Source organism: Paramisgurnus dabryanus, chromosome 3 (genome assembly GCF_030506205.2).
Source record: "Paramisgurnus dabryanus chromosome 3, PD_genome_1.1, whole genome shotgun sequence".
NCBI classification, from domain to species: domain Eukaryota; kingdom Metazoa; phylum Chordata; class Actinopteri; order Cypriniformes; family Cobitidae; genus Paramisgurnus; species Paramisgurnus dabryanus.
In genome coordinates, this window is record NC_133339.1 from 36,658,728 (window position 1) to 36,685,671 (window position 26,944).

At 37.0% G+C, this 26,944-nt stretch overlaps 1 protein-coding gene across 1 annotated transcript in view; it reads left to right on the forward strand.

Annotated features, from left to right (window-relative positions):
- hs3st2 (heparan sulfate (glucosamine) 3-O-sulfotransferase 2) overlaps positions 1 to 26,044 on the forward strand; it is a 33,054-nt gene extending 7,010 nt beyond the window's left edge. Inside the window, exon 2 of the mRNA XM_065256919.1 lies at positions 24,624 to 26,044. Coding sequence (XP_065112991.1) covers positions 24,624 to 25,242 — 619 coding nt within the window. The 3' untranslated portion in view covers positions 25,243 to 26,044. The remainder of the gene's footprint in view (positions 1 to 24,623) is intronic.
- The last annotated feature ends 900 nt before the right edge of the window (positions 26,045 to 26,944 follow it).

Genomic DNA, 26,944 nt, shown 5'->3' on the forward strand with positions numbered 1-26,944 from the left:
AAATTGTGCAGCCCTAATAAAAAGTCACGTGCGAGTAAACTCTCCTTTAATTATTGCATCTGTTTATTTTCTGTGATTCCGCTCAAAGTTGTCCGTCAGGATAGACAAACAGCAGCATCCTGGGATAATTATGGCTTTTTTGGTAACTGTGGTTATATTACTTCATCATTTTGACAACATTCTTACCATGAGCCTATTGTAAGGAGAGCAATTACTGTAAACGACCATTTAAAAGGAACAGGTGCACTTTTATTTTGCATGGGGTTGATATGCTCAACAGAATTGGTCATTTATGAGCAATCAGGTATGTTCATGGTTGATAAAGCAATACGTTTTTTCGTGGGTCCGTCGGGTCAGATTGCTTTCACACTTATAGCAAACCACTCCAGAGTTTGTTTGTTTGATCATGTGATCTGTTTTGGTGCGCATCCGAGTGCGATTGCCATGTTCACATATGCCTAAACCAGTGGTTCTCAACTCCAGTCCTCGGGCACCCCCTCCCTGAACATTTTAGAAGTCTCCATATATAAAACACCTGATTCAGTTCATCAGCTTGTTAGTGTGTTAACTAAGGAAATGTTTCAAACATTCTGGCAGGAGCCTGATGAGTGGAATCAGGTGTTTCATATAAGGAGACATCTGGGAGGGGGCCTGAGGACTGCAGTTAAGTACCGCTGACCTAAATGAACCAAACCAATGGAGAAAACCCACCATGTTCTGAATTAAAGGCTCAGGTGTTAACACCCTAACTTGCGCTGTTCTTGGTAGATTGCGTTGGTCATTATGGAATTTTTGCACCATGTTCTTTAACCTGGGCCATGTCAGTAAATCACCTACAGAAATCTCCATTCCCATCTGTGCTTTTTTGAAATTGCACTCACATGCTAATTTGACCTGTACATCTTATCAGTGCATTCCCTAGGATTCAAACCCCTTGACCTTGACATTGCTAGCCTTTCTACTGTATCAGTTCTACCGGAAAGCTTTCAACTAATAACATACACTAAAAAATGCCTGATTGGTTTTAACCCTTGGCTGGGTAAATATTGGACAGAAAACACAGTTGGGTTCAAAATTACCCAGTGCTGAGTTGTTTCAATCCATGGTTGGATAACAACAACCTAGCATTAGGTAATGTATAATAACCCAACGATGTTTCCTATACAGTATTTACCCAACTATAGGTTAAGTAGTAGTAGTATTGTCAGCTTTCCAACTGTAACATGCAGGAAGCATTGTTTGTTATGAATGTGTCTTACTGGCAGAGACTTTATAAAGATGAGGGAAAATAAATAGAAACGGAAAATCTAAAGGGAAAACGTGCTGCAGTCTGCTGAAACCTGGAAGATGATTAATGTTCCAACAGGACAATGACCCAAAAATACACTAAAAATCACAGCGGAGTGATTTAATAGCAGAAACGCTTAATGTTCTGAAGTGGCCCAAGCAAACCCATTCCAGTTTAATTAACTTCAACTGTAAAATGACTTAAATGTTGTTGTTAATAAACAGTCCCCGTCCAATCTGATGGACTGTAAGCTTTGGCCAAAAATTGGGGATAATTGTTTGGCACCAACATTTTGTCTCATCAGCTAGAGTGAGGGGAAGAATATGAATGCATTCAAATATGTAAAATTTTTGATTAATTCAGTAAAATTTTTATTTATTTTACTCATTGACACCAAACAGTATTTTGTATTGATGTTAAAGAGTCCAAGAGAGGTTATAGTGCATATATAGGCAATGGAGAGATATACATGTATCATTTTTCACTGTTTTTTTTTTTTTGCAAGCTCCACTGCATAAACATAACCAGTTCCCATTTTAAAATCAATTCACAACTCATATATTCCCAAGCACAGACCTTATATGGGAGAAAATGGCAGATGGGGAAGGTGAATTTATTCGAAGCAACTGGATGCCATTCTAGTCATGATTTCCTTTGCAACGGTTGTAATGTCAGCAATGGTACACATCATCTATGTGACCATTACCCTTCAAGAAAATGAATTATGGCATACGTGAGCACAGTACGCGGAGTAAGTTATTTAATGCGTCTACTTTTAATGCTAATAGAAAAGTGGTGTGACAGAACATCTCATTATTCTCTCAAGTCATTAATGTAACGGTTTGCGATGAAATTCGTATTAGATCAGGCCTCGCATTTAAGGTTTCCTGGTGCTTGTTGTCATCCATGAAGCATGTGATAGATAAAGTGCAAGCATTTTTTATCGAGTTCTTACAATTTCAGGTGTCCTGCCAACCATGAGCATTTATGCCACATATCGCGTAAGCTTGCCTCTCATTATTCCTTGGTAATGTTCCCATTATATCCTGCAGCTTTATGATGAGCCTTTAAAACCAGGATAGGCATATAAACCGAATACAGTATGAAGCCAGACCAGACAAATTATGACAAAAGCTATTGCTGAAAAGCATGCTGTTGTGTTTATTATTTTTTTTACATGTGTAGTTTCTTGTTCTGGAGGCCATCCTTAGAGCTGGTTTGATGGTCGCTCAGATCTACTCCTTGTGGACCATAAGCCATGGCTCTCTCTCTCTCTTCACTTCTCACTTTTTTGCAAGAATTCTCAGTCTGCGGGATTAACATATTGTGTTTTCACTAACAATGGCACTGATACAAGACACAAATTAATTGGGGAAATAAAGCTACACCACCATGCATTATAATTTAATGAGCAGAATACACACAAAATTAAACTTTGCATCGCCCATGAGTCGGTATCTCATGCCTTTTATATATTTATGGTTTAAATTGCAGAACACTATAACACTGCAAAAATAATTTTCAAGAAAAATATTTCTTAGTATTTTTGTCTTGTTTTCAGTAAAAATATCTAAATATGTTTTTCTTGATGAAACAATTCGACCCAAGAAAACAAGTCTATAGTTTTTAGCAGAGGTGGAAAGAGTACTGAAAATTTGTACTCAAGTACAAGTACAAGTAGTTGCTAAAAAAATACTCAATTACAAGTAAAAGTACTGGTGTTAAAAATGTACTTAAGTAAAAGTACAAAGTACCCCTCTTAAAAACTACTCAAGTACAAATTACTTTTTAGCCGGTGATATTTATTGAATAAATATTAAATCCATTGAATGAAATCAGAGATATGAATGGATTAAAAACAGGCAATTTGTGTTTTATACGAATAAACACATAGTACAGGAATTTTGTCTGTTTAAAGAATGTTAAATGATTTTAACAGCAGCTATATTATTTCATATTGTTTCTTCATATAATTTTTATCAAGTTATAAAAATGGTCTAATGTTATTATTATTAATGAATTATGATACAATATAAATAAGCTTGTTGGGTTATTTTATTTAAAAACAGATTTTTTTACATTAACTCATTCCCCGCCAGCCATTTTTCGAAAAGTTGCCCGCCAGCATTTTTTATGATTTTCACAAAAGTTTTACAAAATGCCTTCCAGGAAATTTTTTTCTAAAAATATATATATCAAATGAAAGAACAGACCCTCTACTTTCAAACAAACAATAAAAAAAGTGAAAAACCGTTCCATCCTATTTTTTTCCCTGCTTATAAACTCTTAAATATTGGTGTTATTCTTTACAAATACACATTTTTTTAGCAAAAAGCTGAAACAATTGCATTTTTGAGAAGGAATTTAGTTAGAGATCAGATTCAGAACGAATATCAAACATAAAATTAGTAAATAACGTTTTGGCTTCAGTTTATCCATAAATTGGGTAAGTCCGCTATCTAGTGGACAATCGCGGTATTGCACATTAACATAAATTCTTCAGAAACACGTTTTATGCAAATGTTTTTTTTTCTTAATTGACAAGATAACTTGTCAATGGCGGGGAAAAGAGTTAAAAATATTATTGGACAAGAAAGCTTTCCAAAAGTACACTACAATATTTCAAAAGTTATCAGCATTTATGATTTAGCACTGACATATGTGTAATTTAGACAGGCTGTCAGTGCAGTTACACTGCTACGCCAGTGGGACGCGGCAACAGACTAATTTGATAAAAGAGTCCTTATTTGACTGTTTATAGACCCTTTTACTGTTTGTACACAATGATGACGTGGCAGCGTATGCGCGCGCATTTAGGCAACGGAAGTATCGTAAGAATCAGCAGTGAAGCAACACAAACAGTAAGTTATTTTAAAAAAGTTGACTTTATCAACATTTTCAACACAGCTACCAGATCCGTGTACTATAGTGGAGTGGATAGAAGACGTTAGCAGATGGCCAAAAATAAAGTTGCCAGATATATATATACGTATATTAGTATATTATATTTGAGCAACCAAACGCAACAACCAGACAATTTGATGCTGGGAAACCGTTTTAATAAACTTTCTGAGTTGCTACCACGTTAGAACAAATGGGGAATAACACTTCTTCCGTTGCCCAAATGCGCGCGCAGGCTATTTGATCACGTGAGCTGTAAAAGGGTCTATTATTATAAGCTTAAAACACTGATTCAATATGAATAATACAATGTTGACAATGACATGAAATTTAACTTTGAGCGCCATTTTACAATGTTAAATCTTTTTTTACGGTCTACGTGCTCGTCACCTAGGTAACTGAAGCTCATGTTTTAGGTATGTGACAAAAAATATAAATACATATATAATTATAACCATATGATAGATAATAAAAAGAACTTTAAAATGGTTTTTAAATTATTAAAATCGGATAATTATTAAGAAAGATATGGAATTTTTTAACTCGAAAATTAGGGGGCATTTTTGTACCCAATTAAAACTATAAAACTATGAAAAACTTCCGCTTGACCAAACACTTTAAAATATCATAACTTTCTCATTTCTTGGTCTATTTGCATAATTCAAACACCACATTGTATGTAATTAAAAGCCCAAGATTAAGATGACATCTTTTTAAAAGATATATATATATAAATGTTATTATTTTTGATTAACCACTAATTAATGAAACCGAGAGCATCAATCCACGCATATCTTTCCATATGAAATCAAAGCCCTCTCAAATAAAAGCTGTATTTTTATATATTAAAGAAACATTTCATTGTTTCTTTAATATTTCTTAATTGAATAATAATGCTGGCGAGCAATTTAAATGGTCAGATATTATTAATACATTAATTGATGATTATGTTATTTATCATTAATAATAATTCAATAAATGCATGCATGTTGCATGCATGTATTTATTTATATGTTTGACAAAATTATGCCAATAATGTAATCTAGAGATTCTAATCCTTCGTTCTGTATGATTACTTTAAAAAATAATGCACGGATTAATGAAAACGGAGAATTTTTGGAAGCCAAAATGATTGAATGGGCGATTCTGCTTTTGACAACAACGTCACTTGCGGATCTTAAAAAAGCACATGCGAATGTTACAATCAATCCTAAACTTCACCTAATTCAAGTTAAATGTATATTCTATCAAAAGAATTTGGTTTGAAACAAAAAAATACTCGCCTTCATAGAGGATTTCAATGCCAAACACGAGAGAAATTTTGCTTCGCTTATAACTTTCTTCTTACAACAGCAATCTTGGAAATTCGAACGTGAGAATCAACGTGAGGAAGTAATTTATGTTACTAGTATATGGGCTTTAGAGGTATTCACAAAGCAAAGATATGACAGATTTCCTAAGTCAACAACGCGTCTGGCGCTGAATACCTGCTAGGAACACAGCCGTGGGAACAAAGCTCTCGTGCGTATTACGTCATTTTGTCACATACCTACATGTTTCAAGTGATGTTTTCAGGCAAATTATCGTGAGGTCTACCCAACATTAAAAACGAAAACGATCAAATAAATATGGTTATAAGTCTTCTTACCATAATGTGCTTTTTGAGATTAGAGGCTGAAGTATTGTAAGCCGAAATCACTGCAGATGGCAAACAAAGTTTGCATTACATTTACACGCTGTCCTTTCCTTCCTCTGTTTGAACAACTCCCAGGTGCTGCCATGGGCACTCATCATCCGGTATTTCTTCTGAATTTTTAATTAATTCAGCGTCCATAACGCCAAAGTTCTTTGACATTAAAACACTAAATACAACGTCACAGTGAAGGACGCACGAGGATCGATTGAATAGCTCTCCAGAGACCGGGCTTTTTACCGGTTCAAATACAAGGGTTTTTATTGGCCCGCCCACGATCAATTATTTCTATTGGATATCCAAATGCTGTCAAAGATTTGAATATTAATTTGATTCAAATTCTACAAGTACTTAGTAACGAATGTGATTTTCAAAGTAGCGAAGTACATTACTGACCTTAATTTGTACTTAAGTACAAGGGAAATTACAGACTTAAAAATGTACTCATAAAAGTACAAGTACAAGAAAAAACTACTTAATTACAGTAACGTGAGTAGTTGTAATTCGTTACTTCCACCTCTGGTTTTTAGACCAAAAATATCAAATTTAAGTGATTTTGTGCATAAAACAAGCAAAAAAATCTGCCAGTGGGGTAAATAAAAAATCTTGAACATTTTTCTTAAACACAAAATTCAAGAAAAAATTGCTTACCCCATTGGCAGATTATTTGCTTGTTTTATGCACAAAATCACTTAAATTTAATATTTTTGGTCCAAAACTAGACTTATTTTCTTGGGTCGTTTTGCTCATCAAGTTAAAGCATCTTAATTTAAGAATTTTTTGATATTTTTACTGAAAAGAAGACAAAAATACGAAGATTCTTTTTTCTTGAAAATAATTTTTTGCAGTGAATTTATTTTTGTCTTGTTTTCATTAGAAATATTTACAAATTCTTAAATTAAGATGCCTTTTCTTGATGAGCAAAATGACGTAAGAAAATAAGTCTAATTTATAAACAAAAATATACAAACAAGCAAAAATATCTGCCAATGGGGTGAGAAAAAAAATCTAAAAATAAGTTTAATTTTTCTTAAACACTTAATTTATGCAAAATGTTCTCAACCCCTTGGCAGATAATGTTGCTTGTTTTAAACACAAATTCACTTAAATTGTATAGTTTTTGTTTACAAACTAGACTTATTTTCTTAGGGCATTTTGCTCATCAAGAAAATACATCTTGATTTAAGAATTTTTTGATATTTTTACTGAAAAGAAGACAAAAATACGAAAATTCTTTTTTCTTGAAAATCATTTTTTGTAGTGAATTTATTTTTGTCTTGTTTTCATTAGAAATATTTAAAAATTCTTAAATTAAGATGCCTTTTCTTGATGAGCAAAATGACGTAAGAAAATAAGTCTAATTTATAAACAAAAATATACAAACAAGCAAATATATCTGCCAATGGGGTGAGAAAAAAAATCTAAAAATAAGTTTTCTTTTTCTTAAACACTTAATTTAAGCAAAATTTTCTCACCCCCTTGGCAGATAATTTAGCTTGTTTTAAGCACAAATTCACTTAAATTGTCTCACTTATTTTCTTAGGGCATTTTGCTCATCAAGAAAATACATCTTGATTTAAGAATTTTTAGACATTTCTACTGAAAACAAGACAAAAAAAATATTAAGAAAGTCATTTTTTTGCAGTGTAGAGAAGTTTCTGACTATGTAATGGTGCATTTTGTATCGCACTTTCGTAAAAAATGAGTGTGTGGGACCACTACGAACTGAACTGGAGCCATCATCCAGAAGACATCACCTCTTTGAGCTCTCCTCCTCCTCCCAGAAACCTTATCTGAAGTAAATGAGACCAAAAATACCGTCGCACTGCTGAGGTGCAAAAGATGTTTCAGTTCTAACACAAATGAGTTTGGAGACTGACAAGTCTGGGACCTTTCATCTTTTTATAGCATCTGTCGAGAAGATCTTTCAGTAACTACACAAAGTCTTTCAGCATCGGGTGTGTATTACACCTCTCTCTCGACCTGTACCACTCTGAATCTAAATACACCGTTTCCCTCTTAGGTGTTCATTTATCACCATGTGCCAGCCTTGCAGTCTATTTCAGTGCAGTCGATGGTCTAATTGTTCCCGGCCTTTTAGGCCAGATCAATAATATCAACATGTTTAATTTTATATCGCAACCACGGCTAAGAAATCGAATGATAGATTTATAAGGGCAGGTGAGCAACGGCAATCACACCATGTTGTTGACAAGTGCATAAATGATTCATTAAAAATGTGAGCTAAGATGAATGTATTCGTAGATTTTAAAGGTGTCAAATGGAAGGAGTTCAAAACCTTATTTGAGTCGCATTACTACTGCCAGCACCGTTCACCAACACTCGCGGCATGACATACATGTGGATGGATTCACGGTTGACTCTTAATAGACTTTCTCTCAGGCAAGTGCACTTGCTGACTGGTCATTAATGCTCTGACATTCACGCAGAAGAAAATCTGAGCAGCTGAAATATTCATGATTTCTAATACGGCGGAGACAGAATTAAGCCATTTCTTCTTATCAGGCCGGGAATTGGATTGCAATTAGTTACAGGTCTGTGCACAGGACCAGAGATCGTATGTGATGGGGTTTATAGCAAGCAATTTTGCACTTTAAAGTCGTCTAATAGTTGTCGAAACACAGCCCAGACATTTCGGCTGTAGAACATCAAAATTAAAAATTCAATAGACGTCTCAGCATAACCCTTAATTTTTTTTACATACAACAATAAAAACTAAATTTAGGTTTCTTTTGGCTATAAGTGGGTTACTTATAGCCAGACTTTATCAGGTCTATAACATGTGAACAGTGAAATGACGGCATGTGCTTGCTGGGAACAGTGTGACTGGTGAAACAAAAGGAACAGCGAAAGACCCTTCAATTAACTATTTATGGAATTTTCAATTCTTTTATGACAAGATATACTGTAGTGTTCCTGTAGCTCATGGGCAGAGGCACTACGTTAGCAGTCCTTGATTCGATTCCCAGGATCACTGATAAAATGTATACTGTAGATTAAACACACTAAGGGCATTTTTACAGCTGGTTATTTCATGTGTTTTCTCTGATCGGATTGCTATCTGATTTATTAAAACCATTCCATTTACATTTGGCCACAAAAATGCGTTTATCAATCCAATGTTTTATTCGGGCACAAAATGCAAATGCACTATTCATTACCTTGCCTTAAAATACATAAGACAAATCTTATACCACAAAGGCAGCACTTACTGTACAGTATGTTGGACCGGGGCACAAGCTGCAGCGTGCAGTACAGAGTAGCAGGAGAGTGAAAAGTTGCAATGATTTACAGGTCCATGAAAGGGAGATAAACGCTTCACAAAACGCTCTTTCAAAGTTTATTTCTTTGTTTAATATTATCAAGTTTTTCATTGGACTATTTTATTAGTTCTAAAAAAAGTATTTTTACCCACTGTTGTTGCTCCTTAAAGCACCGAGCGTGTCATCTTTGTTTGTTCTTTTCGGTAAAAAATAAGATGTAGACTTATGTATGGGAGGAGTAAAGCGCTGACAGGTGTGGTTTCAGCAACCAGATGGATTCACACCAGTGATGTGCGGGTCAATGTACAACTCTGACTGCAAAAAAAAAAAAAACAATATTGTACCCATGCTTCCTGGCCCACATTTTTTAAAAGTAGTAATTGCTTAAAATAGTTAATTGGCATCTTTCTTTCAAACGACCCGACCGACCACGACCAGAATATCATTAAAAATATTTCTGGATGACTCGTAACCATGGGTGACCAAAGGCACATGCTCATTTTGGATCAACCAGCGCATCACTGATTCACCTAGATTTATCCTTTGAGAACTGAATTAATCGTTGGATCATGTTGCTATTTGTTAATTGCTGCAATCTTTTAACGGGCCAGGCCCTTCCGCCATTCCTCGTGACTGGAAGCTGCGTTTTTGATTAAAGGGGACATATCATAAAACCAAACGTTTTTCATGTTTAAGTGCTATAATTGGGTCCCCAGTGCTTCTATCAACCTAGAAAATATGAAAAAGATCAACCTAGTAACTTAGTTTTGGTAAACCATTCTCTGCAAGCATGTGAAAAAATAGCTCATTGATATTTGGCTCCCCTTGTGATGTCAGAAGGGGATAATCCCACCCATTAATCTGCACTATCCAACCACGGTGCTGCCATTTAGTGCAGAGTTTAGCTTATTAGCACACCAGAAACGGCACATTTTGGCTCACATCTACAGGTTATAATAAATTATCTATATGATATTTTGAGCTAAAACTTCACGTACATACTCTGGGGACACACAAAGACTTATTTGACATCTTAAAAAACTCTTGTGAAATGTCCCCTTTAATGATTATGAGGTCACATGAATTTTTTTTAAAATAATGAAGCTCATGGACAAGTCATTTATAAAAAAAAAATTTAAGTTAATTTCCATTCCATTGTGACTTTAGGGACTTTACAGAAGTGGATTAGATATCCATGAATAGTATTGTAGATTTAACTGTGGTTCTAAATGTATGTCTGTAAGATTTTCTGTACTTTCGGATAAACAGATAATATGACACATTTTCACTGATTTCTTGGCAGATTTCTGTACATGTAGTCATATAAAACAACTGTGATTGATTGCCTTTCATTTTTCTTTTCTCCTGTCTGTCTAAGTGGGCGGTTCTTGGCAAGAATAAGGTGCAAACTTTATTCTGGTAGTTAGTCAACTAATGCACTTTTATTGGTACAGTACTTTAAATTGCTTCATGCGCAATCATTGCATAATACAACATTTAAAAGCTCCCATACGAAACACGCTGATAGCAAATAATAGCAACTTAAACTGATTTAACTGGTATAGTACAAACAAAACAAATTCAGTTCAAACCAATCAAGACTCGGTAATAAGCACAGTGAGTATAAGTTGGAAATGTCCACAGTAGCCTACACGTTGTAAATGTCTTGCCACTATACTAAGCACATAAAGCTGCAGCATTCCCCACAGACTTCGTTCATCTGTGGTGGCAAACCGACAGGGGGGAATAATGGGTAACAGGTTGAAAATTTTTTCCGAGCCAGAGCCAAAAGTTACAAAAAATTCCGTGCACACGGCACACATACTCAGCATGCACGACGGCCCACTCCTCGATGATGTCATTTTCGGCGTGCGCACCAATGGTAGATGTGTCAAATATCAGAATCACATGCATACAAAGCTTGTCATGAGAGAAAGGTAGTGTGATTGGCAAAAATGGGCAAAAATTAATTTGTGGTGGTCAATATAGATATTGTGGTGGGTCGCCCAAATAAATTAATGTATGGGAAACACTGAAGCTGTGAAGCATGTAAATATATTGCATGTCCGGCTAAAATCCAGAGTGAGCCATGAAGGCAGGATATTATGAACTTGGGCTCATTAAGAGTTTAGGGAATGATAAGCATCTGAACTCAGACAAGGAAATGAGACTCACTGTGTATGTACTGTTTGTCCCTGTAGTCTTGTCATAGTGATTGATGTTTTCCAATTTAAATAACAATCAGATCAGCGCTCGCACCAACATTACTGTCCGATTCTGTCGCCGTAAAGAACTTTAACTAGCACAGTGAAGTTTAGATTAATTATATTGAAATAGTAGCATAACAGCCCAGTTAGTAATTGAAGATGTTGGTTTAAAAAAAAAAGAGTGTCAGGGCATACATTATCTAAATATGCCCAGGTTAAGCTTAATACCTTTCGATTGAGTCATTTGATTTCAATAGTGGGTTCTGTAAGCACAGCAGACAGCATATGTTTGAATAATCTAAAAGTAAACTTGAGTAAGCCGTCACACATGAATTGAGTGCATAAAAGAGTGCATTAAAGTATGAATCACAAATAGCCTCACATATTTAATTCTGGGATTGTGCATGTGTAGCATTGTTCGACAAAGCACACGCCAGATGAAACCCCAGACTTTATTCCCAACCCTTTTGAAACACCACCAGGAGGAGGCTTAGCACATCACATCGATCGAACATCTAAAAGTGACCTTTTCAACAGAGTTCAGTAGACATTTTTGATCTTCAAGACGCTGGTCTCGAATTCTTAGTTTTAATTTGAAGCAAAGGTTCAGGAATACACAATGACATGAATATGGTATAAAACACAGTGGTCTGCAGCCATTAAAGCATAAAGAAAGTACTGCATTCCTCAGATGTTTTAAAAAATCCTCCCGAGGCTGCGTCAGAACCGTGTATGATGTTAAATGTTTTATATATACAGTACTGTAATAGAAAACATAAAGCACTGCAAAGTCAGTCAAAGTCACATTCGTAATATTTCACAGATAACTTACATAGGCAAGTCCTATAGGAAAAATTGCATTTCCTAGACATCAATGAGATTAAACGGAGACGTTTTGCTTAGGTTTGCTTCTCACATATATTTCTTTCTGCGAAAGAAAGCCTAGTAATCTCATGAAGCTCCTCTAGTGTTTCAGGAAAGATTTCAACAAGTCTGCAATTACAAGTCAAGGATTGTAATACGAACTCATTAACTTCTTCCAAGTGCAAATTCTCCAAACTATGTTATACACATTCATTTCACGGCTGCAGTTATTTTATTAAATAGCATTTTTATAAGAAGGATAGCTGAAAATACCAAAACAATTTCTGAGCTAAAAGAGGGAAAACTCTGAGCAATACAATTTAAAATAAATGTGCTCACGACAGTGTCGCTGTTAGTACGTTTCGGGAGAAACGTCTGCGTCGTTGCTTTCCGTTTCCACTTTATTGCAAACAGGCACTGTCATTTGTTAGAGTAACATACCACAATGTGTGGCACATAAAAGTGCACAAGTACTCATCTCAGCGGGCAGGTCGGCCAAAAGCCTTTTTAATCAGAATCAATGACCTCGGTAGGAACGGCACATTGGTTTGCACTTAGCACGGCATGCAGACTCGTCAGATTATTCTGTCTGAAGTTGTGTTTTGCTGCATTTATCGTTGTCGGCTCACAAGGCGGCCGTGAAATAGAGATGGCTGGCCTCACAAAAGTCGACCTGTAGGAGACTTTTAATTTGAGGAGATAACTTTTGGTCGGCCATATTAACTGATGCAATTCAGACGACCTCCGACACATCTACGTATCTTCTGTAAAACCAGCCATGCATAGTGTTCTTCCAGACAATTAACAGCACTGTAACTTTCAAAATGTAATATCAGACCTTTGCCTGATGTCATTTCTTATTACACCGAGGTGGTGGATGTGTCAGCAGTAAGTAGCATCTAAGCCCCTTGATGAATTAGAATGTCAATCTGCATTAAAATTGAAAGCCGGTGATACCCCGCATCAGGATATCCTCCATTATGTACACCTATTTCTACAGATACAGAGATCTAATAAAGGCACGGATTTAAAGAGATCACTGGAGCGCACCTTATGGAGAAACTTTCCCTCAGGAACTTTCAGATTTAAACTGGCAGTAATTGTTTTGTGTCTCACTTGTTTATGATAGAAATTCAATTAGCAATTAATTCACTTTAATTCTGCAAGAGACAGACTTCAGAGTTAATTCAATGGAATAAGATAAAAATGCTCATGTGCTGTGCCACGATAAGCACATTCATTATGTAATTGCAGAGGAATTATTCTAGTGATTAAAATGCTTACATTTTTTGGCGTGCTTTCAGATGGTATTAAAATCTCTGCTGTTACTTGTGATGGCAAGTTGAGGATTCACATATTTTACTCTGGGATTGTCTTCTTCCACCACTAAACTAGCTAAACATAATTTTTTAAATTACATTTAATTAGGGCTGCAGCTATCGATTATTTGTGTATTCGATTAATCTTGCACTTAATCGATCGATTAATCAGATAATTTTTTTTATGTTTTTAAACAACCAAAACAAATAATGCATAACGAAATTGATGTGGCTGTAAATTGATTATGCATTTGGCTTTTATTTCAAAAAAAAAAAAAACGGAGGCATTGATTCCAACTCCAAAACTAAGCCTATTTATAGCAAATGATACCCACTTAGTGTTTATAAGTGCCAGTGCCAACAATTAAGCAATTTAATTTATTAATATTCACAACAGGTTTCATGCTGTAATCTAGCCCTGACATCAAAGTAAATATCTGTGTAGACTTCTGCACCTGCAGCATTTACCATTAGGCTACTAACAAATAATATATCATTTCTGGGGTAAGCCTATTTGCTATGGTAACCTAGCAACCTGTGTGTGTGTGTGTGTGTGTGTGTGTGTGTGTGTGTGTGTGTGTGTGTGTGTGTGTGTGTGTGTGTGTGTGTGTGTGTGTGTGTGTGTGTGTGTGTGTGTGTGTGTGTGTGTGTGTGTGTGTGTGTGTGTGTGTGTGTGTGTGTGTGTGTGTGTGTGTGTGTGTGTGTGTGTGTGTGTGCGTGTGTGCGTGTGCGGAAGAGTATCATGCGCTATGATGTGCTTCCTGAACATTGGACAATGGTCCGTGTGAATTAGATTCCTGTGCGTATAGTGCACGTCATACAGGGCCGGCGTCAAGGGGGGGCATTCGCGGGCAGTGCCCCCCCAAACAGGTTGTTGTGCCCCCTACAAAGTTTTTTATTAATTTAATACATATCAAGAATAATTAAAATAAATTAAACATTGAATGTTTCATGACTTGTAATGTAATCCAATGAGGAAAATATAGTTGATATATGTTTTCTTTAATTAAAATAGACCAGTTTCTCGGATTGGATGGATTGCCGCGTCTCACCCTTCTTACGTTTTTAGCATATTTGTGACTTAATACTAGCAACGTGTTTTTTCGTGGCATTTTATGGATTGTGTAAAATATGGATATTAGAACATTTAGAACGAACCAGCACCGCCTGCTTCATCTTCATGCAAACACAGACTGGCTCAAACTCAGAGATTAGAGGTCGAGGTAGAATTTACAAATTTACAGGACACTGTTTTAAGGAAATTTAATGTTCGTACACGCCGTCTTCAGCTATTTTAAAGGTAAGTTAGCGTTGTTTTAAATAACATAAGCTTAAATGTGAAGTGTGGCTATAGACTGCTAACAACATTACGACGTGATTATGGTAAAGCGGCTTTTTTAAAGCTAGGACGCGGTGTGCGCTGCGCTATGAAACCCATTCATTTCAATGGCTTGCGCCATTTTTGTAATTGAGTTTATCGTTTAAGCTCTACATTTAATAACAAAAATACATACATGTAAAAATACAGTTGTAACAGTCTTGTGTTTTTATTAATTCTCTACAAAAACAGCATTGGGTCAAAATGGGACAAACCCAACCCTTTAGGTTGTAATTTGACCTAAGCTGGGTTGTTTCAACATAAAATGTTGTGTTTTTTAAACTATTGTTTGGTCATATTTCAAAACAATGTTTGTATGGTTTGGAGAGTTCAGTTTAAGATTATATTGTTTGTTTTTAAAGCAAACTTTATCTTATCTTATAGATCTCATCACCCCTTTGTCATCTACCAGATTTTAAAGATCGGCTTACATTGTTCATTTATCTGTCCCTCGTCCCTGTTTGAAAACTTAGGGTGACAGAACCTTTTCAGTCACTGCCCCACATCTGTGGAACCAATTGCTGTCTTGCACCGTCCGTTAACATTTTTAAATCAAGTGTGAAAACATATCTTTTCATCTTAGCATTTTCATTTTATTTCATAAAAATGTTTTATGTTGTGTTATTGTTTGTCCTGTTTGCTTTGGTTTTTCCTTTTTAGTTTATGTTTTAGTTAGATTGTTTATGATGAAATAGAATGGTTTTGATTGAAATTTCGACATATGCGGCTGTCCCGAGAATTTTCAAGTGTTTGTTGTTTCACCTCCCACCTCTACAATGGGTGCATAAGTGCACAGCAACAATCCTTCCTAAAATGCATTAAACTTTTGTTTACAAAGACGTGAAACTCACCGAGTGGTCAGGGGTGTTCACTGATATGCTCACACAAAAATCGCTGCAAAAGATGCTTTCCAACAGGTGTTTTACCATTCGTGGTAAACTTGTGGACCTATTTTTCCAAACGCCTCACACCCGTATATTCTTCCGTTGAGAGCTTGAATAATAAACACTCCAGCCCAGTTGGTGGCGATAATCCGTCTTTGCCAATTGCAAGAATACAAACAACGTTCCCGGCGCGGAGTAATACCGTACCTCACAGCACATCTAATACAAGTCAATGGAGTTGGACAAAAACTACGATAAAACCTGTTGGAAAGCATATTTTGCAGCGATTTTTGTGTGAGCATCTCAGTGAACACCCCTGACCACTCGGTGAGTTTCACGTCTTTGTAAATGAAAGTTTAATGCATTTTAGGAAGGATTGTTCCTGTGCACCTATAAAGCCATTAAAAATTGAAAATTCTCGGGGCAGCAGCATATGTCCAAATTTCAGTCAAAAGCATTCTATTTCATCATAAACAATCTGAAAACAGGGCTTTGATTAATTTATTAGTTGTGCCACAGACACAAGAAACTATTTATAGAAATTCATGCTTATAGAGTGTCACGAAAACATGAAAAATTCTTCGTGACTATAACACGACTTGCCGTGAGATCATGTTGATTCTATGACATGCGGCGGGTAAAAACATACAATTGCTGGGATATTTGCAAACCAGTGTTGACAAACAAAAGAGACAAACCCAGATTCTGGGTTTAATGAAGCCCCCCAAAAATATATATTTGACCCAACAATGGATTGAAACAACCCATCATATGATTAATTACAACCTTTTTGTCCCTTGGTTGTAAATAACCCAATTTTAAGAGTGTGACGTTAGCCTCTTATTTTAAAGTACAGTATAGTTTCTGAAACATTTCCACCTGCAGCTATTTCACTGGCTATTTCTCACTATGGATCGCACTGTATGTTTTTGTGAACTTTGCAATTAGCACCTCTCCACAGTATGCCTGCTTTCAGCTAAGTTAGCCTTCATTCTGTAAAAGGATTTTCTTCCGTCAAAGCAGACTCTTATGTAAGCAACCGAACACCTGCCAGCCCCTGTCTCAAGACAGCAGATGAGAGACACACATCACTGATGTGCTAACAGCCAGACTGGCAGATCTTTTGATTCCGGCAAACACAATTAATTAGAAACCTGTGAGTACAGAGGTAGGCGATGGGTGTAAAAACGGACCGACATCTTTCTCTTAACAAATATTTTGTACAATTCTAAAGAAAAAGAATTTCACTGCAGCTTAACAATAATCTCATGGTTATTTCTGAAATAGTTCACATTAAATCTATAGGGCTTTCAGCATTAACACGATAACTCATGCGATTAATTCATTAATCAATAACACGTTACGACCACACACGTGCATGCACCTCTTGGTGGTTCTTGGATCTGGTTTGCTTGTATGCACATGCATGTGAGAAATGTGGGGCTTTGTCTGTAAAAGATGCTTTACTAAAACAACTTTCATCATCTGTAAAACTTTTCTTTCCAATCCAAAGAGCCTTTGGTGCAACAGAAAGCCTGATAAAGAAGCTTGTAGAAACCTTTATTATTAAATCTCTAACTTTCATTTTTTCAAAAGTTGTTTATTTCAATATAATGATGGTATAGAAAACTCATGTGATCTCCACTATCAAGCAACCCGAAGGTCACCAGTTCGAATCTCACAGCTGGCAGGTTGCGACTTAGGTGCCCTAGAACAAATAACATTTCTCACAATTGCTCCCCGGGTGCTGCCCACTGCTCTTATGGCGCTTTTCCATTGAATAGTACCCCACGGTTTGGTTTGGGTCAGCTTACTTTTGTGAGCTTTTCAACTGGGTGCAGCACGTAGTACCCGATACTATTTTTAGTACCAACTCAGGAACCAACGGGAACTTGGAACCCCGAGCTCCAAGCAACCCGAGCTGATACCAAAACGTGATGCGAAAACACTGTAGATCACTGATTGGTCTGAGAGAATCGTCACTACCAGCGTCATCGCTATAATGTAAAAGATTAGCTTTACCTTCATGCTAGCTTGCGCTGTCTCGAGCAAACATGTTGTCATCTGTGCTCTGTGCTCAAGTTCCCAAACTTCCATTTAGCGATAAAAAAACATCCACAGGTTGAGAATCAGGAACACCATAACAATTTTTTTCCAGATTTGGAGTTTGTGGCGGCACATTCGCAACGCTTACGTCGGCATACATATATGCTTAAATGCAATTTAAATGAGGCTCAGTGGAGTGCGTCGACTGACGCCACGGATGTTTGTCCAGAAACTCATATGAGACAGAGGTAGTGATAAACGCGATGTGCAAACATTTATTTGTGGTGGTCAATTTTTATTTTGTGGCGGACTGAGAAATAAATTAATATATGGGAATATACAACAAAGCTCTCACTTGTATTATGTCACAGCATTAGGCAGCGCAAATATAACGACACGCCTATAATCCCCCTCCGAAGTGTTACTAAACTTAATGGAAAAGCGAACCAAGCCAAAGTGAGGTGAGCTGACCCAAATCAAACCATGGGGTACTATGCGATGGAAAAGAGCCATTAGATGCAGTGCGTGTGTTCACTACTTAAGGGCTCATTATAGTTGTGCAAACTGTATGTCCTACCGCATAGCCTCAGCTAAACGTCGGATCTCCTATATACCTTTGCGTCGTCTTCCGCATCGACGTGCAAATGCACATGCAGACCGCTAGTGGGCCGTATACATGCGTGTAACCTATAGTAGCAGTGCAACAGTCAGAGAAGAAGCAATTTGGCCAGTAAACCCACAAACGAAGAAGAAGCAGCAACTTGTTGTGTATGATTTGAGAAGACCAGCAGTGATGGAGGTAAAAAGACAGTGCCTTTTGTTGCAGTTTGAGTTAAATCACTCCTTAACTTGGCTCATCTTTGTTCATATCTTCGCAAGTGGAAATGCCTATGAAGAAACGCAACGCAGATTGTTTGACCTGACAGGAGGGGTTCTGGTGGACCAATCACAGCGCTTGCAGTCAGCGTAGTTTAAATTTTGGCGAGGTGTGCATCAGACTACGCATAACCTATAGCATCGAACCTTTGCTTCGAATAGCACTTTTACTTCGAACTGTGTAGGCTAAAAATGATTCATTTTTCTCTCTTCTTGGCAGCAGCTGATCCACATTCACCATATGGAGGAAAGCAGATCATTCATCTAAACTTCTCATTTTGTGTTCCACAGAAATAGCAATTCATACATTTAATCAAGTAAATGACAGATTTGTAATTATTGCCTTTAAAACTTTCTTTTCCAATGTAAATTCAGCTTTGATCTTATAATGTTGGAAAAACAATGCAATTCTGATAGATGTCTTAAAAGCAATAGGTTTGTTTTTCGTGCATCGCATCCATATGAGACTAGGATTGGTTGTACGCATTCCTAGTAAAGTTGTTCAGTAGCAGAAGCTCTAGTCCTGTATCTAAGATTAATGGTTGCCTCTGGCCCTGAACTGCTAAGGCTAACAGAGACACCCTGGCCAGCAGCACAGCATTTATAAATCAAGCTAAATGGATCAATATTTCCAGGACTGTGGAGGTAAAGTATAGCAACTACTGCTTTAGGAAAGCCTATTATGAATTGGGGATGAGTCACAGCTGGTGGAAATTCGAGGTTATTCTTTGACCCCTGTGTTCCATACAATAAGACGGTCAATATAATTTTAATCTTTATTACAGTCTTTCGCCAAGATTTAAAATCTTAAGCCCGCACTAATCCTGTCTTATAACTGTAATTCTCAATTTAATGGGCGGACGCTAATGTAATCACATAAAAAGTTCATTTATAGCTCTAGTTTTAATACCGTCTGAGGAAAATTGTGTGAGGGATTTATGGATGTAGCAAAATGTCCCATTAATTGCCTCATGTTGATATCACACAAGTACTCACTGAATTATTTACTTTAATGTTAACGAAATTCCCCAAAGAGTGAATATGAAGAGATCAGACTCAAAAGCGACTAATCACCACCTCCATCAAAAATAAAATCTCGGCATGTATTATATGTTCATCAGATACTTTCACCAATTCAGAAATACCGGTTTGTTGGCCGTTAATCCGTTTAATGGGACAAAACATTTTTCAAGAACATTTGATGAACGACGGCGCACTTACGTAAAAAGCTGCAAGTGTTTTTGTACCCGGTTAATATATTTAACAAATTTTTGAGCCTTTACCTTTAATCAGAAAAGCGAATATTAAAGTTCTTCGCACATTGGGTCCGAAATACTCGTCCGAAATTAACGCACATAAAAAATAAATACTACCTCATGTTGCATCATAACGTTTACACACTGCCCTCGAAACTTTCGTCCATCATCAAAAAATTTGAGCAGATTAGATTTTCGTATCCGTAGCAAGCATTTTGAAAGGTGTTTTGACATCAGACGTGAAAATCAAGAATAGCATCTGACAACTTGATCCACATCGTCTTTCAGCACAAAGTATGACAAACAAAATGAGGAATACAAAGAGACAGAATCTAAAGACAGATAGAAAGTGTCGTGATTATCAGGTATGGTAGGCCAAACAGGGAGGAACTGAGAAAGCTGCCTTGCACAAATTATCTAAACCATAGCTAGTTGCTATTCATCCATTAGCAGTGAACTGTGACACCGTTACAAAAACTTTATTTTGTATTGTGTTGCGATTTTTTTTTTCGCAACGGACGAATTTGTAAGATAACGAATATGAAAAAACATAGGACAATTACAGACTATAGTGTGCAAAGATCTTAACTGGAGACTTTTTAAAGAAGTGGAGGTTTTGCATGTACTTAGAGGGCTTTGCAGCAAAAGACAGTAAAATTTGTTAAATACCAATAAAATGACTAAAGTGATATTTGTGGAAAAAAAACATTTAAATTACAGACTAATAACCTTTCATTGCCAATAAAGTGAAATAACTAGCCCTTAACATATGGGGCCCTATTTTAACGATCTGAAACGCAAGTGCGAAGCGCAACGCGCAAGTGAGTTTGTGGGCGGATCTTGGGCGCTGTTGCTATTTTCCCGGCGTGAGAAATAACTCTTGCGGCGGGCGCAAATCAATAAGGGGTTGGTCTGAAGTAGGTTCATTATTCATAGGTGTGGTTTGGGCGTAACGTCAAATAAACCAATCAGAACGCTATCCAACATTCCCTTTAAACGCAAGGGCGCAAGTTCCATGGCGGGTTGCTATTATTATGACGGATTTACCAGGCGCACACCAGGAGCGGTTCACAGCCGAGGAGACCGACGTCCTTGTACGGGGGAATCCCACGCTTGCCAGCATAAATCGGGCACGCCGTGTAACGGGAGGTGGATCTGCCTCAGGACTTGACGCCAGCAGAGGACATCGCTGCGTCCACCTTCACCGCTGAAAGGGTTTGGGGGCTTTGAAATCGGACCCAAGAAACGCAAGGTCCAACCCCAAAGTAGACTAACAAATCAAGTTCATATATATTAAGGTTTCTTATGAAAACATTTAAATTATTATTTACATAAAATAAACGTAATACATCCACTTAACAAACTTATGAAAATATTTTAATCGTTATTTGCATGAGAATTTTTTAACGCAGCCACACAATAAATAAAAACTATCACCACAATGCTCACCACTATGATTCCCCTTATCTCGTGTATTAATATTTTTTTGTGTAACAATTTATGATTTGCAAAAATAACTGTTGCATCTGTGTAGATTAGATGCAAAGTGTATGCGCGTTGTGCAAGCTATACGGTCAAGCATGCGCCCTTAAAATAGCATAATGAACAACGCGCAACGCGCCACTGACTTTAAACTTTTTTTTTCTGGTCAGTGGCGCAATTGTTTTTTGAAACTGCAAAATAGCATCAGGGATGGTTTGCGCCGGAACACGCCTCTTTTTTGCGCTGAACCGCCCAGGGAGCGCAAGTTCATTCCCTAGTTTGCCGACGTGCGTCTGTGGAGGGAAAAACCCTCTGTGCACCAGTGCAAAATATGAATGATACATGCGTCACTGACAAAGTCAATTGCGCTGGGTGCAAGATAGGGCCCAAGGTCTGTTAAAAAAAATGGTAATTTACAAGAAAACATCTTAGACGCACTTAAAGGGTTTTGCATCTGAACTCTTCCTTTTGTGGCATTGTTTTTTTCACACTGTCTTTCCTAACCCATATACTGTTGTTTTTGGACTAAATTTGAAGTCATTGTTCACATTACAGTTCATCTCAAGCTTACATTAACAGTAGTCAACATGTCCATATTGATTCAAAACTGTACATTATTGATGCCAAAAAGCACATTTGAAGACTTAGTCGCTGAATAAGACAACTCCTGTCTCCAAAATTCCACCGCTCAAAGGCGTGAGCTGCCCACAATGAGCTGACAGGCAAAATGCACCTCAAAGTTTTCTGCTTGGCCAAACAATAGCATCCAACAGGAAAATTATTTTAGTTGTTTACAAAGCCTAGAACTGAGCCACAGACAGGTGTGCTGTCTCTAGACAGCCATTTCAAAGATATCCATCAGATTTACATTTATGCATTTGACAGACGCTTTTATCCAAAGCGACTTACAGTGCATTACAAGGTGTACATTTTATCAACGTTTGTTCCTGGGTTCGAACCCATGACCTTGCACTGCTAATGCAATGCTCTACAACTGAGCTATACAGGAGCACATATCTACATCCATCAGATTTTTCATTTAAAAATAAAATAAAAATCACACATGGTCTTCGTCATATGGCTATCCAAAAACATGAAACACAAGCTTGGATCTAAATAGAGATAAAGTAGTATATTGACAACAGTCCATTGAATTATTCGAAAATGATGCAGACCCAAGAAGGTAAATCGGCATGATGTGAAGCAGAGTGTGCATTATTTTCAAATAATTCAAAGGACCGGAGTCAATTATTCTGCTTATACCACAGTTACCACAAACATTGCTCTGGTGGTTATTTTAAGACATTTGACAGGTTAGGTGTGCGGTTATTAAAAATAATGAATACCCACAGAACATTTCTCAACCAATCAGAATAAAGCATTTAACAGCCCCATGGTGTAAGGGGTTTTATTAAAAAGACATAAACAAGAAACGAGACACACCTGGAAACATGACAGTACTACAATAATCATGACTAGGAACTACAAATGAAGTGCCATGACATGAAATAAAAATACATGATAGAAATTAAGACATATAACTCAAATAACAAGACACAATGCAAAACCCCTGACAGTATCTTTAATTTATTCCCCGCCAGCCTTTTTTGTTTTTGTTTTTTGAAAATTTGCCCGCCAGCATTTTTTGTGATTTTCACAAAGTTTCCAAAAATGCCATTCAGGAAAATGTTCTTCTAAAAGTATAAAAACATACAAATATATCAAATGAAAGAACAGACCCTCTGCTTTCAAACAAATAATAAACAAACAAACAAAACTGGAAAAAACAACATTTCATATCATAAAAAAACCTGAAATAATAGAATTATTTTTTTGTTAGAGATCAGATTCAGAACGATTATCAAAACATACACGTAAAACATAAACGAGTGTAAAATTAATAAATAATTTTTTGCTTCAGTATTTTATAAATTGGGTAAGAGCGGCATCTAGTGGATAATTGCAGTATTACAGATTACCATGAAAACTCATCAGGAACACGTTTTTTTTTTTCAGGCAAATGTTTTCTCTTAATTGACGTACTAGTGTTTATGCATTACGTGATGAAATTAACTTTAGCCTTACAATTAATGGGGTACGATTATGAAATAACTTGGAGATGGAGATGAAACGATGTCCAAATATCAACCTGTTTAAATATAAATACAAACAAAAGATTTTTGATAAGTATAAAGAAGAAGAAATGATTTGCCATTAGGAGTAGTTTTACCATGATCAGATTTCTAACATTTATAATGTGTTTAGAAACAATTTTTAAGATTGACTTTACAGAGACTTTAATATTTTTCTCTCTTCCTAAAAAAATGGACAGGGCAGCCATCCATCTGCTACAACATCAGAACTGTGACCGAACTGATATCTTTTTATGTAGTTCATTGGTTCAAGTAAGAACAACTCTGAAGTTGGACCGTATGGTTTCTCGAAGAAACTTGTGAAAATAATGACCTATTTCGTATGTCCCAGATTTGCCGAATCCTTTCCCTCCATTGTGCATCTGTAAAGCAGGTGATGGTGATTTATGAGCGAGAGTAAAGGATGTGCCTGAGATTTGATAATTTCCCCGTACCCTTCAGCATCACGCTCACCCGGGAGATAAGAGACTAGAAATATTGGCTGAAAGTATTAAAGCCTCATGTGTGTGCTCTGATTATTTTGTCACTTTCTGTAACTGAATTGCTATTTGTCATGCTGAAGTCGACAATAATGTGAGGCTTGACCGTGTTCTCCGAGAGCCGCCTCACTCCTGAAAGCGCTGTGAAAATGTTGTAGAAATAGTCTCATAAAATAAACACATACAGTAGATGTTTTCGGTTTACAATTGTGACATTTGCACATACTTCCTCGAACATGATGCTGAGATGTTAAGAGTGGTTGCCAGGGTTGCTTGCAATGCTGCAATGTGGTTGCTAAGGAGTTGTAGGTGGTTGCTATGGCTCAAGTTAAAAGAGCACAACCTTAAATCTATGATATTCAGTTTTATCAGTCTCTCCTTTAGTGTAAATATTTAGTTGTCACTGTTGCCTGATATAAAAAAATGTAAAATATAAGAAATATTCCTACTTATGTAAATCAGTCACTTAAATTTTGGTATATTTGAGTAATTCATCCATCTTTTCTTTTGCAGAAGCCTTATGCCACGGACTCTGGATAGCCAGATCACCATAGAGAAAACACCAAGTTACTTTGTGACCCGGGAGACACCGCGACGAATTTCAAACATGTCCCGCGAAACAAAGCTGATCGTAGTGGTACGAAACCCTGTAACCCGAGCGATCTCCGACTACACACAGACCTTGTCCAAGAAGCCCGACATCCCATCCTTTGAGGATCTAGCTTTCAAGAACAGGAGCGAAGGGATCGTGGACACCTCCTGGAATGCCATCCGCATAGGGATGTATATCCTACACCTGGAGAACTGGCTGCAGTATTTTCGGCTCTCCCAGATCCATTTCGTCAGCGGGGAGCGGCTCATCACCGATCCGGCCGGAGAGCTGGGCCGCGTGCAAGACTTCTTGGGACTCAAACGCATCATCACGGACAAGCACTTCTACTTCAACCGAACGAAAGGCTTTCCGTGCCTGAAGAAGCCGGAGAGCAGCAGCCAGCCCCGATGCTTGGGCAAGTCTAAGGGCAGAACTCACGTACAGATTGACCAGGAAGTCATTGAGCAACTTAGAGAATTTTATAGGCCATTCAATGTAAAATTTTATGAAATGGTGGGTCATGACTTCAGATGGGATTGAGGGAACCTTGGTGAAAGCAGGCTCCACCTTCTGCTCTTGAGTGAATTAAATGAGTTTGTCCATTGTGAGCGGGACAAAGAAAGAAACGGAAAACCTCAAACTAATTAAGCCCCGATGCTCTTAACGTATTAAAAAGTCTCATAAGCTTATGAAATGATCAAATATGCTCCAATAGAAAAGTTGTATGTAATGTATGAGACTTTGCCTACCACACGAAATGCTTTAATACATTTAGAAGTCGCGCAAGGTCATTAAATCAACAGAATAAGCAAGGATCTCACGAAGTGTTTGGTATGCACAGCGTTCCTTTCATTCATTGTCCTCATGTTTCTATTTAAAACACTCATCCAAGTCAATCATCTTGATATGAAACTGAAACCCGTAAAGCATACAAAAAGCTGCTGAGGTGTGTCATTGCTTTTATCTCATAAAATGTAACACAGGAAAACAAATTAAACAAAACCTGAACCACACTGACTTTCACCCTGACTGCAGTACAGGAGGTTTATTTGGGTGCTTGTGCATGCAACTGCCTCTGTGATATATTTCTTTGCTGACATTGAATCAAAGGATATATAAAGCAATGGTGGTGGCTCGACCATCTGTTCTTATAGGGTCGTGGGCAGCAGGTATAATTAAATGCCATTAATCATATTATCATATAAGGTTAGGATAGCATAATAAATAGGCTGTTCCACTTTAAAGTAAAGAGAAAATGCTTTTTAATATCTTTTGATGCTGACGTGCATTCACTTGAGCAGTGTTTTGGTGCAAACTCTGTCACTTTGTAGAAGAAAACCAAACTGGGCAGAAATCAAATACAGTCTTAAAAATAAAGGTGGGGAAAAAAGTTCACAGAAGCCTGGTTTCCATTACAGATTTCTGTTGAGAAAAAAACTATTGTAAAAGGACTGTCTACAATAACCGATCTTATGCAACTAAAGTCCGGGATACACTGCATAATTTTTGCCCTTTGACACATGTTAGCGCAACTTAGAGCAATTGTAGCACCAAGCACACAGTGCGTTGATCCTGCTGAAATTCGGACATTGTCAGAAATATCGTAGACTATCTTTAGACGCAAGACCTGGAAAACGACCCTCTTTGAACCTCTCTCACTGTGCGACATAGGACATTTCACGGCGGTAATCTTTCGTCTGGGACATCCAAAAATCGTGCAGTGTATCCCGGAAAAAAATATTTTCCTTTGGCGAAAAAAAAGGATGCTGGTAGGTTTATGTGCACTAGCCATTACTTTTAACCCTTGTGCATCAATTTAAAAAACTCGCACTTATGTTTAAAATGGACCAAAAATATTATATAGGCATTTTTTCCTACTTTCAATTACTTTTTTTTATCCGAATCAGTTCTGATCGTAACTACCAAATTCATTCATTTTCAGAATGTTAACCCTTTTATGCCATTTTGCATTTGTTTACATGATGCCACTATTCTATGTGGAAAAAAAATAATATTTAATTTATTTACATTTACTAAACGTGACGCTGATTTTTTATTCAGTTCCTCCGGAAAAATGTGATTATGCGATCGCATGATTCAATGGATAATCAGCCAAAGTTCGCATATATATGCGGGGGCCGCATTTTTTCAAATATGCCGCACTTTCACAGCAAAAAATGGCAGATTTCCATGTGCAAAATATGCGGGGTTTGCATGATTTCATAATCCTCGCATTTTCGTA